This window comes from Lampetra planeri, chromosome 20 (assembly GCF_965212315.1).
Source record: "Lampetra planeri chromosome 20, kcLamPlan1.2.h2, whole genome shotgun sequence".
Lineage (NCBI taxonomy): Eukaryota > Metazoa > Chordata > Hyperoartia > Petromyzontiformes > Petromyzontidae > Lampetra > Lampetra planeri.
The window spans coordinates 5,557,130-5,573,469 of NC_136126.1; the positions used below are offsets into that span (position 1 = coordinate 5,557,130).

Below are 16,340 nucleotides of genomic sequence, written 5' to 3' on the forward strand. Positions count from 1 at the left end.
AAATGTCAGCTCGATTGGATCACGGGAAGTGGGTTAAAAAACGACCGAAATATTTGCACGGTCGTAAGCAAGCAAGCAAACACGCAAGCAAGCAAGCGAACTTAATATAAAGGATTTAAAAACATTGCGCGTATCTGTGTGACCGATTGGATAATGGATTTAGAATTAACTGTTAATACCTGTGACTGATAATTAATTGAATGCAACGATTAAAAATCTCGTTTGGTCAGTTGCGCATGTGGGATACACATTGTGGGTTTATCCAGTCACGAGCCACGCCTTGTGAATTTATGTAGCCATGCTTCTAACCACAAATGGGCGTTGTTCAAGGCGAGTAATCTTCCGTTCTGCACGGATATGCAGACATGCCTAATGCCTATGCTGTACTGTATACACTTGGATTGCGAATCTATTGACCTGATGGAAAATCACTTTAGTTACATTTGAAAACAATACGATTGTATCCCAATAATTGGCTTTGTAAAGTCCATTGCACACGTCACCACTTTTAAATGGGAATTGGATTGGGATCCGTGCCAAGTCTGAGTTAAACTTTAACAAGAATCCTAGCCGCCTATACCGAAATCACCGCTTCTGGGTTAATTACTCCAATTATGCAACACAAGGACGTAGTTTATGTTTGTGCTCTGAGGATCAAGTGGAATGCAAAACTGCGGAATCAATGTCAGATTGTGATTTATCTCGTCATTGAACATTTCGTATGTAGAATAATGTATAACTATTCGCAACCAACGAGAAATATGACTTGCTGCGCATGTCGGTCAACATGCATACTCTTTCAATAACCTGTGCACACTGTGATCGTCTATGTAGCTGGCATCAGCCTGTGAGATTACATTCGTGAGTGCAACAGTAAATGGAGAGGCTGTTGTGTCTCGTACTCTGTAAGGTAAAGGTGCAGCCCTACAATTGCTTTCTAACGCCACTGCTGGCGGAAGGAGCCTCCCACTAGAGCGAGCTCTGAAGAGCCAATCTACAGGATGGTCCAGATGTCTTGTGACCTCCAATTGAATGACCCCTAAAAAATATAGATTTGAAGTTTTCGTGACTGCAAGGATTCACGTAGGTAAAAAATTAAAATAAATTAAATCACGACGTTTCGGAGGAAACAAGCTTCCGAAACGTGATTTAATTTATTGTATTCTTTTTACGTACGTGAATTTTACCCAAAAAAATTGTTCCCTTTGCTTATTCGTTTCTGTTTTCACACTCGGTGGTATACAAAAAAAACCATTACGTTTTACAGAAATGGGGTTCCCAAGACATCCGTACCACCCTGCAGAAGGGCATTTGTCCTACTCCACACTGTACTCTGGTTTTTTCGTTAAAGTCACGAAAAAAACAAAGAGTATGAATCCTTGCAGTCACGAAAGCTTCAAATCTCGCCTCCACAGTGGCCAGACGACTTGGAAGAGGTTGGAGTTGTGTGAACATGGGGTTCGTTTTGACCAGAACTTCACCGCTGGTCATGGCGAGTCTGAACTGTCACTGACCCTGTCCTGTTTATTCCGTCTGTACGGGTGGTATAACCCACACAAGACGCTAGGGTTGTTTTATTTTCGTATTCAGTGTACTGGTACCGGTATGCAAAACGATGAGGAAATGGGACTTCCCTCGGACGGACGTCGCTGCCCACATGTTTCGAGGATACTGCGAGTAGGAAAGACGCTTGGTGAGATTCAATCATTGGCACTCAACAATTCACTGCCCTCTCCACCCACCAAGATTCGATTGTAAATATTCTGTGTAACAATATTATCTTGTGGGAGTCTATTAATTGTGTGTAGTAGCATCATTTTGGGGTGCATACACTTCTTGACAACACCATTGTCTCGATCAGAGGTGGGGCAAACTTTCAAAGAAGAAGAGATAGTCTTTGGTTCTTTCGGTAAAGTCACGGAGGTATAAAATAGAATAAAATAAATCCGACGTTTCGGGCGCAACACAAGCGTCCGTCATCAGGTGGGAAAGCATGCTTGTGTTGCGCCCGAAACGTGATTTATTTTATTATATTTTATACCTCCGTGACTTTACCGAAAGAACCAAAGAGTATGGATTCCTGCAGTCACGAAAGCTTCAAATCAAGAAGAAGAGACTTTTTTTTGTCTTTGACCAAGTTATTTCGAGAGCCTCATCACATGCGGGTCTATTTGTACACAAACAGTCGGTGTACAGCAGCTGACAAACAAACTCTGAATTAAACAAAATAGGTTATAGAATAATTTAGTATTCTTGGTTATTTCGGTAAAGTCACGTAGAAGGGAAATAATAAAATAAAATAAATATAAAACAATACAATTTTTTTTGCTGTGGATTTCACACCTGATGATGATTGCTTGTGTTGCAGTCGAAACGTGATAATTTTTATAGTTTCATATTCATATTATTTTATTATTTCCCTTCTACGTGACTATCGAAAGAACCAATAATATGAATCCCTGCAGTCACGAAAGCTTTAAATCAAAATAATAATTTCGTCTTTATTATTTAACAATACAGTTTGTACGTTTTGTCGTCACCAAAACGGCAACTTTGCGTCTATGGGACAAGGTCCGATTTACGACGGGGTTTTTCCAAAATTGCGTGTGGGGCAATGAAGTCGGATTTACGACGATCATATTTACGACGGGGTTTCAACATTGCGTATTTGGTGAAAATCGGGTCCTATTTACGACGATTCTACATATGACGGGGTTTCAACATTGCGTCTATGGGGAAAAAACTAAGGTCCTATTTACGACGGGGTTTCCAGGAACGCATTGTGACATCATGAAAGTGGGGGTAGGGGGCGTCTGTGCAAAATTTTAAGAAGCGAATAAATTTGATTTTAAGAAGCGAATAAATTTGATTTTAAGAAGCGAATACATTTGATTTTAAGAAGCGAATAAATTTGATTTTAAGAAGCGAATAAATTTGATTTTAAGAAGCGAATAAAGTGAATTGAGATATAAAAAACACAAATACGGCGAGCCCCCCCCCCCTGTTTGAGACTTCAGAATTAACGAATCTTCCCATGCGCCTGTTGGCAACTCCCCCTTCACTGAATCAGAATTATGACGTTTTTTTTGCTCGGGAGAAATCCGGTGTGCTATAAAGCTCTGTAAAAACTGGACAAGTACGTGTGGGGTTTTTTTTGTTGTTGTTTTGATTGTTAACGGGTGAACAATAAGCAGTTTGGGTCATCGAAACGCGTTTGAATTTTTCAATTCGCTCGCCTAATTAATATTCATGAGGTGGCGCGCTTTGCAATCGGAACACCTCGGAGCAAATGGGATTTTGAGATCCTCCGATTGGTCGTCGTTTAACATAAATTATTCCCGTGTTCAATTTGTGAGCTCATGAATATTAATGACCTCCAGCGCCTGCGTGAGATCCGATTGGTCGGCGATTAACATAAATTATTCCCGTGTTCAATTTGTGAGCTCATGAGTAACTAGATTTGAAGCTTTCGTGACTGCAAGGATTCATATTCTTTGGTTTTTTCGGTAAAGTCACGTAGGTAAAAAATTAAAATTAATGAAAGTAAAATAAAATAAAAATCACGACGTTTCGGAGGCAACACAAGCTTCCGTCTTCAGGTGGAACCGTCACAGCACGCTTGCTGTATCCATTTACTTTATCCATTTACTTGATACAGCAAGCGTGCTGTGACGGTTCCACCTGTTGACGATAGCTTGTGTTGCCTCCGAAACGTCGTGATTTTTATTTAATTTTTATTTTACTTTTCTTAATTTGAATTTTTTTTACCTACGTGACTTTACCGAAAAAACTCATGAGTAACATAAATTATTCCCGTGTTGAATTTGTGAGCTCATGAATATTAATGAGCTCCCGCGCCTGCGTGAAATCCGATTGGTCGGCGATTAACATAAATTATTCCCGTGTTCAATTTTTGACCTCATGAATATTAATGAGCTCCCGCTCCTGCGTGAAATCCGATTGGTCGGCGATTAACATAAATTATTCCCGTGTTCAATTTTTGACCTCATGAATATTAATGAGCTCCCGCGCCTGCGTGAGATCCGATTGGTCGCCGATTAACATAAATTATTCCCGTGTTCAATTTTTTACCTCATGAATATTAATGACCTCCCGCGCCTGCGTGAGATCCGATTGGTCGGCGATTAACATAAATTATTCCCGTGTTCAATTTTTGACCTCGTGAATATTAATGAGCTCCCGCGCCTGCGTGAGATCCGATTGGTCGGCGATTAACATAAATAATTCCGGTGCTGATGGGGTGTTCAGCTTCCTCGTTTCCCTTCGGTTCCCCCTCTTCTTATCACGAGTCGAGGAGGTGGCCGGCGGCAGCACTTTTGGTGGTTCGCGCTCTTCGTGAATTAAAAAACAAAACACAACAAAAATAACCAAACAACGAACAACAATTACTTAGTCGCATCGAATCGTCGAAGTCTAAGGAGCAGGTGGTCTGGCTTTGGCCCCAGCCACGGTTTTCTCTCTCTTCTTTTGGACGGGAGCCGCCTTTCTCTCTCTGGGGGTGGTGTACGGACGCTCTGGTGGGGACGGTGATGACCACTCGTGACAACAACGACAGCAACACCAGCAAGACGACGATGCCACTCGGCGAAGAAGTTGAGCAGGACATTAAACGAGAGGTAACACAGACTCCAGTGGCTGTGTGTTGTGTGTGTGTGTCGGTCAACACGCTTGCCACTACGGTGGGGATGGTGGTACAGGCAGAACATGTTGTGGGGGGGGGAGGGGTGTAACTAGCATCGCTAACTCTTACCGTACTTTGCATGTTGGGGGTCACTAACTAGGCATCGCTAACTCTTACCGTACTTTGTGTGTATGTTAGGGGTCACTAACTCACTAGGCTCTCTAACTCTTACCGTACTTTGTGTGCTGGACATGTGGGGGGGGGGGGGTCACTAACTAGGCTCGCTAACTCTTACCGTACTTTGTGTGCTGGACATGTGGGGGGGGTCACTAACTAGCATCGCTAGCTCTTACCGTACTTTGTGTGCATGTTGGGGGTCACTCACTAGGCTCTCTAACTCTTACCGTACTTTGTGTGCTGATCTTGTTGGGGGTCACTCACTCGGCTCTAACTCTTACCATACTTTGTGTGCTGAACATGTGGGGGGGGGGTCACTAACTAGCATCGCTAACTCTTACCGTACTTTGTGTGCATGTTAAACTTCCTTAGCACCGTACGTAGCCAACCGTGCTAATCGGAGGTGCTGTTGTAAAGGACAACAAACTAAACACACACACAACACAAACAGTTCTACGGCAATGAGTGTTCAATCGAGACGACTTAAAAGTTGCATCGCTACCAGCGGCTTCCTAATATCGGGAGTAAAGGAGCGTTCCAGACGGCCACCGCAGAATCTGCGCATCTGAGAGGGCGAGCGATGCTGCTGCGGTGACCACCGCCTTTGTGCGATGGCTTAGCCAGAGAATTCTGGATTTGAAGCTTTCGTGACTGTCAGGATTCATACTCTTAGGTACGTGACTTTACCGAAAAAACCTAAGAGTATTATTAATGCCTTAGAAGCCCGCTGCTGTTGCTGTTGCCGTGATGATGATGGCTTGTGGCTCTCATTGACGAGATCCGCAAGGTATCGTGGTTCATTTGTAGCAGCACTTTGTACTGGGTGCGACCTTATAATTATGATGAAGTACAGTAATAATATATATTCTTGGTTCTTTCGGTAAAGTCACGTAGAAGGGAAATAATAAAATAATATAAATATAAAACAATACTAATTCTCACGACGTCTCGACTGCAACACAAGCAATCATCATCAGGTGTGAAATCCACAGCAAGAAAATGTGAATAATGTTGTACTGTAGTATCGCCACACTCCGTGGTGGGCAGATGGCAGTGGGGAAAAACATCCTTAAGTCTGCTCTGACGTACCTTGCGTGTGGTGAAGTATGGTCAAATATCACGGTTCTAAGATGTTCATCACGGTTCTAAGGTGTTCATCTAAGGTGGTTTAACCTACAGTCAGGGCCAGATTAAGTCATGGGCTTTAGGGACGGCAAGCCCAGATGCCACCAGAGATGAAGTGAAAAGTTGTTTAATTTGTGAATGCTGGATTTTATTTGTTGTTAGCCTTGTAAAAGTAAATTTTATTTTTCTTTAACTTTGTTTTCTTTTTGAAAACATTACTGTGGGCCCTCCACAGTACGTGTAGCCCAGGGGCCTATAAAATCTGAATGGGGCCCTGCCTACAATGTTCACATTCGTAGGCAAAGTGGGTTTAATGTGTGTACATTATTAGTCCTGTTGGCTCGCCCAGTTTGCGTTACAGTACTATAGTGGAGTATAATACTTTAAACTTGTAAACGTGAGCGACCCCCCAACTGCAAGGCAGCAGCCAGTTGTTGAGCTGGAGCCAATTTCCCTCCCATCATCAAGATTTGCGCTTGTGTATGTTCAGGTGTGATCGGCCAATTAATTAGTGTTATGTCACGGAGGAAACGGAAATAACCGGAGAAAACATGCGACCATGCATGCGAAGGAGAAACTTTCTTATCCGATAGAGTTGGACATTAGTCCAAACGTGTTGCTTTACACTCTGCCTTCTGGCAAGACTTTATTTTAGCACAGGTAAAACCCATTGGGCAATAAATGCTCATTTTCGATGGAGGTCTGGTTACTACGGAAAAAAAAAATAATCCAAGGTGTGATAATCTCGACAGCCACGGGAAGGGATTTTCGGATGTTTGTGTGAACCACCAACTCTTGACTCCACGGAGTTGGATTACAGGCGTGTGCCACCGCTGTATCGTCATACGAATGTTGAACCTCGATTGAAAACGAACTTCTTTAGAACTGCTTTTTGTTTAGTTTATTGTCCTTCCTCCGCACCTCCGATTAGCAACGTTTGGCTGCGTACGGCGTGAAGGAAGTTCAATACACATACGTATTTTACTTTATGACGTTAAGGCTTTACCGAGTCAACTACTTTTAAGGCATGACCTTTGACATTGAAGCGCACTACAAAAAGCTCGCGCACCAACTTTCAGTAATACGTACTGTACTTCAACTCTTAATTCTGCAGTCACAAGCCGGTAATTGCCTACACTGTACACTTTCTAGGCTTATTAATGATCCTTGAGCTGTGTTGAATGAAAATGAGTGCAAGGTAGTTAGTGAGATGAATGGCATACAAAGCATTTACTTTTTGTAAACACTTAACATCGTGTCTTATTCATAATTATAGAACTCCTCAGCTCAAGGCGCTGTACATAGTTTACAAAGCGGCGACAAAAGAGAGTGACTTTGATTGCAAGAACCTAGGAATGAGTGACAACAAAGGGCATATAGGGGTCACGAAAGGATTAGTGTGGGGGAGTGACGGGATGAAGTGGAGGGGCGATGGGAGGGAATGAGCAATAATGGTACTGCTTTTAAATACAGTACAACTTTTTTGCACGTTTTGGGGTAATGAATAACACGTGGGCCAGAGAGATAGTGACTTTACCGAATGAACCAAAGAGTATGGATAATAATAGTCGGAGACTTTACTGTACACCATTTTTTGTTCTGATGACTAGTTTTTTGTAATTATCCTGAATAGTTACCTATTATCAGCTTTTGGGTAATAGCCAAAACGCGTGTCAATGGCCGAAGCAGTATTACTCCATAAACTAAGTCGTATGAAAAGTTGCAGGAATATTGCATTGTGGGAAGATGTCTTCTTGTGAGCACATGGCACAATCCACTAAGCAATTAATTCCTGGGCCCAATTATTACAGTAATTGGTGCAAAGTACAATTCTGTACTTCAACTCTTATCTACTCTGTTTGACCTTATTATCCATCTCTCTGGCCTTTTCTGTGATATGAAGAGGAGTTATTGCCCAAAGCATCATGTATTATATATATGTTTTAAGGCAGTGTTATTGAAGAATTCCTTTTTTATTTGGTTTATTGCACACCACTGCCAACGCAGCATCGAATTCTATAATTAATTGCTGTGTGTAATCCATATTGGAACTTAAACAAATAATCAACTGAAACACAACCACAGTTTACTTAATCGGAGTGTCAAATAATTAGTAACTGGTCCGTGGGGTGGCCTTTGGCCACTCGGCTATTGCATCATAGTCCACTACAGGTGAATTCACTTGGTTCGCAGATAATGTTTACGATGTAACAAATATTGCTTCTGAATGGGGTGAGCAGGGTGGCGCAGTGGGTAACAACGCTTGTTGTGTGAGTTTGTTCTTAATGCTCTGCGTGTCTTTCCTGTAGGTTCTGCGGTTTTCTGCCAAAGTTAATAAAAAACACAATTTGTAACTGATACTTACCAAACATCCCAATGCTGAAAAATTACCTGCAAATTGTTTGATTTGGATTAACATGGCAACAAACCACGACAAAAAATTGGCAGATCGCTCCTGTATACTTCATGAGGAAAAAAAATTGTATATAATCTGTTTAGCACAAGACTTGTCCCAACGCAGAACTTGAGGCTGACCCCACCCTATGAGTAATTCCAATCGATGTCTGCCCTCTGAGTTTTGGTGCCCGTTTTTCTTTTTTTTTCTTTTTGGAGTTATAAACATCTGACAAACTTAAATATGTGTGACATTCTAGACATAATTACAATTTACATCGGTCGCAATAATATGTATGTAAGAGATGCACAAGCCACCTTTGTTATCATGAGCACCCATTTGTCCACTGTTGGATGAAGGCTTCAGGCTGTCCACTATCCCTCTTGTCTTGTGATATCATCAGTGTCGCTCCTGCACATGATATAATTGTATTTGTGTAGTCTCGGCAAGCATTACAGTATATACATCTTCTACTTTCCAGCAATTTCTGCAGTGCACAATTAAGTAATGTTTTTTTCCAGTAAACTGTAGTACTGTAATAATTAGTATTGTAGTATGGGACTGCTATAGTGGTTCTGATGTTTGCACTATTGCTGTAATAGACTGAAATAATTTAACTGTGATATCCCACGCCTCTATACCTTGCACTTGCCATGAGGTTACACCCACCTGACATTCATTTCAACTCTGCCTCCAGGTGTTGACCAATCTCTTGGATTACTTGACTGAGCGGATTCAGGCCGACAGACACTTCGCCTTTCTGCGTGCACGCAAAGTGCTGAGCCGCAGCGATACGGAGGAAATCTCGTACCAGTCGACGCGCCGACGGCAGGCCGAGCGACTCATCGAGTTCCTAGAGCTGCATCCGTTCGGGTTGGATGGCCTGCTCAGCTCGCTTCAACACGAGGGCACGCAGAAGCACATCGTGGACCGGCTGAACAATGAGTGGAAACGGCTTAGGCTCACCAGGACTGCACAGAACCCAGGTTAGTGGTGTTGGAAGTGGTTAACTTTGGATGTGGAACCAGACAGATCTTTATAGCTTCATGTTACCAAATAACAACGTGGGTTACACGTTTTCATAGGTGTAAGCACAGTAGAGCCCCGATTTACGTCTCCCCTAAAAGGTTGCGTCGATTTGCAAATAAGTCGTCGCTTTATTGATACCACTGCCTGATTTGTGTCGCCTCAACCTCACACGTAAGTTGCTGACAGCATCGTCCGTCCTTTCTCGTATTTGTCGCCTCTCCATCTTCGCCTCTACCTACTGTGTACACGGACGACTAAAGAAATGTTACAATACTGTCGTGTACAATCTATTATTTCTGTAAGTATTTTGGTGATTATTTATACTGTACTGTATCTTATTGTACCCTGTATCATTTGTGTTAAAGTTAACCGCTGTACACTCGTGTTGAGTCCTGTATTTTTAGTAATTTTATGTAACGTTGTGGATATGTCTGGGATGAAGGTGCGCCCATAAACACACCGCATCACCGTGTACCCTCTGTTGTCTGGGTTTAGCGCTCGTGTGAAAATTGCTGTAATTTACGTCGTTTCGATATTCGTCGTCGCAACTTTCAGGAACGCATCCCCGACGTGAACCGGTGTATTACTGTAGTCTGAGACTTTAAATTAGCGTCCCAGAGAGCCAACCACCATGGGTATATTGCACATTCCTCTTGTCAACATCAGTGTGTTTAAATGTTTCGTCTAAGAATTTATATAGATTTTGCAAGAGGAATTATTATTTAATTTAAATATTTGTTACCAAAATATATCGTGCAACTTTACATGTCTCTTTCATATGTGTGTTAAATTATTATTTAAAAAATAATAATAATAATATTAATGCAAATTCTTTGGAAAGGAACATTTTTTTGTGTAATACCAAATGAACTTGAAACAATTTGTGTTCAGTAAATGTTATTCTGCATATGGCTAATACTGGCTATTTTCTTTTCCATGTGCTTCTCAATGCTCTCCGTTGGAAATGGACTCCTTTCTGGTGCCAATGGTTGTTCTTTATCCTCAACAGCCAACGCATTAGACCGCTCCTTCAGCAGCCCCAGCTGTTTCCGAACAGTGCATCCTGAGAGTGAGAAAAGTGATACATCACTGGGGTCATCATGCTCTGGAAGCAGCTCTTACCAACACAGCCTCAGTGTTCCGGACAACTTGACTGGGTTGTCCCCAGACGCGTTAAGGCGCTCTCCACAGTGCGTTGTTAAAAGTCCTCCGCAGCAGTACTTGCACGATTGTGACAAACATTGTACCCATAGCACACACTTTTCGTTCCAGATTTCGAATATAACTTCCAGGCCAGGTGGTGCGTCAGACCAACCGTCGTACTACAGCAACCCACATATGCACACCACCTCAACACACGGAAGAAGCTCTCCAACTGCGGAGTCGATGGCTTCAGTACAGCCATTAAAATCCCCCAATGCTGATATGCTGCACAGAATACAACCTGGTTTACAAAGCAATCTCGGTGCAGAATCTCCACAACTTCCCAGCTCATCAATCGATCATGCTGGCCCCAGCAATGACTGTATGCCTCAATCTTTGTCAAGTCAATCTGTTCCTTTGAGAGAATTTCAAAAAATGAATCTTAGAACATCTCCTGAAATTAGAAAACCAGTGGAATCTGATGAGTTTGGAATGATTTATCACCCTAAGAATGTCGCTCTTAATGCTGCTTCGACGGATAGTTGTGGGAAAAAGTCACCTCCGAGTACCACGACAGGCCTTGGTAGCTACATGAGCATTTCTAAGGTGTGGCCGAGGGGTTGTGAGCCAGGCCATTTGCCGAGGCCAGGTGAAGAGGGTGGTCCGCCACTGCCAGAGGAGGACCAAAGTGATGAGGTGTGAATGTATGCATTGTAACGGCAGTCCACATCTGTGCTCAGAGATTGTGCTCGGATCTACTGAAAGAAGACGTCTTATTAGATGCAGCAACAATTGTGCTGTCTCTTTATTGGTTCTTTTACGTTTTTTGATGAAATGCCCATTTCTTACCGGACTATTAGAATTGTGACGTCAAGTTTACTGACTAAAAGCCAATCTGTCGTGTGGGTCTTGTAATGTTAATTGGCTTCACATTGGCAACTTTTTACATAAATGCAGTTTTCCTCATGGAGTTTTTAGCATAAGGTACTGGAATTTGGATGCATACGGCTTGTTTTTTTTGCAACAAAACGTCTGTGAGTAAAAAGGGAATTACTTACAAAGCCTATATATTTAGGTGTGTCAGTAATTTATATCAGGATTCAATAAAATGTTCAATGCAGTCATTCTCAGTAATTGAATGAACGGGTTGGTCGATGGTGTCGTGCAGGAGTTTTAAATCATGCTAAGTCACTTGTTACCAGCATTTTGTCTAACTAATTTTATCACGAATTCCCCATTCAAAAAGTATTATAAAATTCAGTACTTGTGATTTGTTCCTGATTTCAGATTCTGAAAATCAGAAACTTGAGCCGAGATGCAAAATTTTGGATCTGACAAGGGTACATGCCTTTTGTGATTTTTTTTTTCACACCAAAGGTGATGTGAAGTGGCATTGATTGATGTCACTATCAATAGGACAAAGACATTAATTTGGTACATATTTTAACTCAGCGGTCCCCAACCTTTTTGGCAGCAGGGACTGGTTTCGTGAAAGACAGTTTTTTTCACGGACCGGGGGTGGGTCTTTCCCCCTTTTCAAAGAAGCTCTCCAGCGACGTTTGTTTTTTACTAAATTTGGCTAGGGTGAGCTTGTGGGCTTACGAAAACTGTGACTAAGACAAGTGCAGCAGTGCGGGAAAGAGGCGCGGACGGAAGTGGTGAATAATAAAACAATGGGGGCGGGCCACGTGCGGACTCACCGCTCACCTCCTGCTGCTGTGCGGCCCGGTTCCCAACAGGCCACGGACTGGTACCGGTCCACGGCCCGGGGGTTGGGGACCCCTGATTTAGTTGATTTGAGTTTCCAAGGACATTCGAATTTGTGCTTTGAAATCCAAAAAAACTTTAATCCGAAACACATCGCTAATATGTACACATTGTATATCGCCGTATATATTTCTCTGTAAATACCTTTGTCTTTATTTGACCAAAGAATGTTAGCATATCTATAATTTGGACATGCTGCTAGACAAACAGACTGTATTTCCCTTATCTTTGTTCGCCAGTTTTACACACTTTTTTTTAGCTAGAATTCAACGTTTTATATCTAAATAAACTGATTTATGAAATGTGTTTTTATTTGTCTTTGTGGCATTGGAAAGTGCCGCTGTGAAATACATGCTGCTGAACAGTCCAGGGAAAATGCTGTACAAGGTTTGATTATAAAGTTCCAAGAATAGTTTTCCTATTGGAATATCCTGAGGATAGACCTTGCACGTTTTACTCCAATTGCAATGGTAGCGATCTACAGGTAATGGAGAGATCACATCAGCTCATACTGGTGTGTGGCAGGCCTGCGCAGCAGAGGAAAATTTGCTGTATGCCAGGATTTCGATGCAGATGCTGAGAATTATCCAATTTTTCTTGAAAATCATAACGCAATGGAATAGAAGTGCATACATGATCCCAGTCACGAAGCAAAAGCTGCCAGTGTAAAACACTAAATTGACTGAGGCCAAACCTGTGAATATGCTGACCTGTTTAATCATAAAGCACTCGTCACCATGCATTTCTCCCAATGGTTCGCAAAGGAGACATTCCGACTGTCTATGAGATAGAGTTGACGCTCAAAAAAAACATTGATATTGCAGCATAATGGCAGGCACATGCCACACTTTCTGCCGTTCCAATACCCCCCCCATCAACATCTTGTACCATGTGACTTTTCATTTCCAAAACAAAAAATTGCTCTGAACATAATGATGTTTGAGTTTGCAATAATAATTTTTATAATTAAAGCAACGTTATAGGCTACAGAGGATCATGAAAGGACTAACAGATGCGTTTCCAGAAGTTAAAGGAACGCTGGAAAAAGTGTCCGTTAAAGAGACCACTTTGAATAAGGTGGCAACCTCATCGGGAAGTGTAAGGATACATTCAAATGCCACTCTTGAAACATTTGTCAGTCATCCTGCGTTTTAAGTATTCCAATTTCACATTGGATTAAATATACCATCAAGGAATGCTAAGCTGTGGCCCTCCAAATGCTTGTTCATGCCACCGTTGACAGAAGGGCTTGCAACAGAGAAAATGAGTATATTTGATCTATTCCATTTGACCAGAGGTGGGCCGACCCCATTCACCATACGTGACCTGCAAATTATACTGCTGGGTGGACAGAAACTGGGGAATTACGAAATTTGTCTTTCTTATTTATGCGCTTGGACATGGAGTTGAACCTGCAACCTTTGGATTGCAAGTCTAGTGTTCTAACGAGTACACCACGGCAGCTTAAAATTAATTTGGCATGGAAATGGAAATCTGAGATGACTGTTTAAAGTAAGCAGCTTTTTATTTGTGTTATTTTTACAACATTAAGACAACTGCACAGGCTTTTGCAATCCATCAGTTTCCAAAATGCTTCAGAGCAGAAGTTGAAGAGGAGTTTGTAATTATATTGTGTTTTTTAATCACAAGTTAATGTTTTGTGCACTTGTGTTTTCCATGTTTCGTATCAAATTGCTCAAAGATCCCAAATGCAGTCAAGTATAGTTTTTGACGGCATGTGTAACACCCTTGTTTGTGTATGCAGCGCCGCCCAGTAACAGGATTAAGTACAACTAACATTGGTATATTGTATTGTGTTCTATGTCTTGTGGAATGTATAAGATGCCTTTATATGATGATGTTGATATTGTAATCAACCTGATCCATTGTCTATCCATGATGCCAACATCCCCCTAAGGGTATTGCTATGCCATTATTCATATAGTTCCTGCACATAAGCTGATATTATCTCACCGTCTCCTACGGTAGTCATCCTCATGACATTACCTCCTTTGGTTGTCATTACAACACCGGTTTCATCCAGAAGCCATCCTCCTTTCCAGCAAAATGTATTGATCGATTCCACATATATAGATTGTATGGTGATAATGTAATGTGTACTACTGTATATATACAATTTTGACTCCAAAAAAGTTAAATATTTGTTTCAAAACTATTGCTTAGAAAGATGCAAACTTTTAATAAAACCACGTCTCAGGTAATTTCTGACATGCAGGTGCAGAAGGTTCAAGTCTGGAGTTCAACTTCTCTGCATAGCAGCAGTTCTATTCATAATGTAGGGTAGTGGTTTTCGACCCGTGGTCAGCTAGGTCGTGGGAAGTCGTAGTTAAATTACGCACAAAGTTATTGGGGCATAGCAGTCCGAAAACGAATGTTGACAGTTGACGGTGGGTTCAGAAGTGTTGGGAACCACTGTTGTAGAGAACTTGCTCAACATTCATTAAGGGTGCGGTTGACAACCGATGACGTCTGTGACAAAAAGCTTTATCGCTCACCAGATTTCTTCAGTATAAATATTCAGAAGCTGGAGATAGTTAATCGTGGTTATGCTGCCGAATCTTACTATCGAATTGGACATGCTGATCTGAAGTCCTGTAATATATTTTGGATACTGATTATCTGTACAAAGATGGACAGTTTACATCAAAATGTCGCAATTTAGAGAAATTAACAGTTGGATGGTACGTTTCTCATATCTATAGTTCTGCGATCTGGAGTTTATATTCTTGCGAATGTCTCTGTTCTGGAGCTTAATACCAATGTCGAGTTCTGCTGGCCACAATGAGAGGGCTTCAGGTGAGAGAGTTTGTGTAGTTTAGCTTTTCCTTCGTTGGAAGCGCAGAACAGTGGTCTACCACATGTTCCCTAGTTTGTGTTTACATGGCTACAATCACACTCTGATGTGGCTTGCCTTTCACTTCCCAATTATGAAGGTGTGCGCATCGGCCTGTTGATGTTCAGATGCGGTCGATGGTTCCCACCAGTATCTTCGAGGAGGAATTTCAAAACCAGGAAGGTGCGATTTTTGGGTCTCGATTCAGGTGTTTTTTTCTGGGCTTGAGTGAATCCCATATTCAGGGTAGGATGTGTCAGAGGCAGTACAGAAGTAGGTTTCTGACAGGTATGTATAGTATAGCAGTGGAGTTTTGAGTGTTATCCGTAAGTGTGTGTGCATTTTCTTTGGACAAAATCCAAGCAGGGTTCTTCCCTGAAATCCTGTAAAGCATAGTACAGCGGCAATCTTTACCGGATACAATGCAATCGACGAGTGGTTCTTAACCTGGGGTGCAAGATGCCCTTTCTGGGGTTGCGAGAAATTGGCAGATTTTTTTTTAGAAAACACAAATTAAGCACGGGGACGTAAGGCGCCGTCCATAAATGACGTCACGCGATTTTGGACGATTTTTGACCCCCCCCCACTTCGTCACACGGCGTAACAACAAGTCAGACCCCCCCCCTCAAATATGACGTCACAAAGCTCTGCCCCCCCCCCCGCCCCCAAAATAAAACATGTTCCAAATCGCTTTAAACTATTGTCATTGTAGTGCGTATTTAATGTGGCACTGCACTCTGATGTTGTAGGAGAAATCATTTATCAAAAAGTCAATTTGATTAAGTAGAACGTGTTGTCTATATTTATTTAAAGTTGCGCATTTTGATGTGACGTCACATTTCTCACCCCCCCTCCCCATCGTCACACATCGTCACAAATGTCTGACCCCCCCCCCCTAGGTGCGTGACGTCATTTATGGACGGCCCCTAAGTACAACTACTTAAATTTCGATTTAAAGCTTTCGTAACTGCAGGGATTCATCTTCTTGGTTCTTTCGGTAAAGTCACGTAGAAGGGAAGTAATAAAATATTAAAAATAAAACATTTTTATTTTTATTATTTTATTACTTCCCTTCTACGTGACTTTACCGAAAGAACCAAGAAGATACAACTACTTAGTCTCATCAAACCTATTTATTTATTAACACATTTAGCGACAGGCAGCAGTGACAGTTCAGAACCACTACAATAGAGTTTTACGTAACTTTA

General features: G+C 41.8%; 1 protein-coding gene across 2 annotated transcripts; it reads left to right on the plus strand.

The window, feature by feature from the left end:
- Positions 1-4,243: 4,243 nt before the first annotated feature.
- Positions 4,244-12,584, plus strand: BCL10 (BCL10 immune signaling adaptor). Of its 2 annotated transcripts, none has more exons than XM_078603393.1 (3): positions 4,244-4,637; positions 9,037-9,325; positions 10,390-12,584. In XM_078603393.1, exons 1-3 carry the CDS (start codon positions 4,551-4,553, stop codon positions 11,211-11,213), a joined length of 1,200 nt encoding a protein of 399 aa, XP_078459519.1. In that variant the 5' UTR covers positions 4,244-4,550; the 3' UTR covers positions 11,214-12,584. The 2 variants fall into 2 exon arrangements, with proteins under 2 accessions (XP_078459519.1, XP_078459518.1); XM_078603392.1 differs by having other exon boundaries at positions 4,245-4,637; positions 10,378-12,584.
- Positions 12,585-16,340: the final 3,756 nt, after the last annotated feature.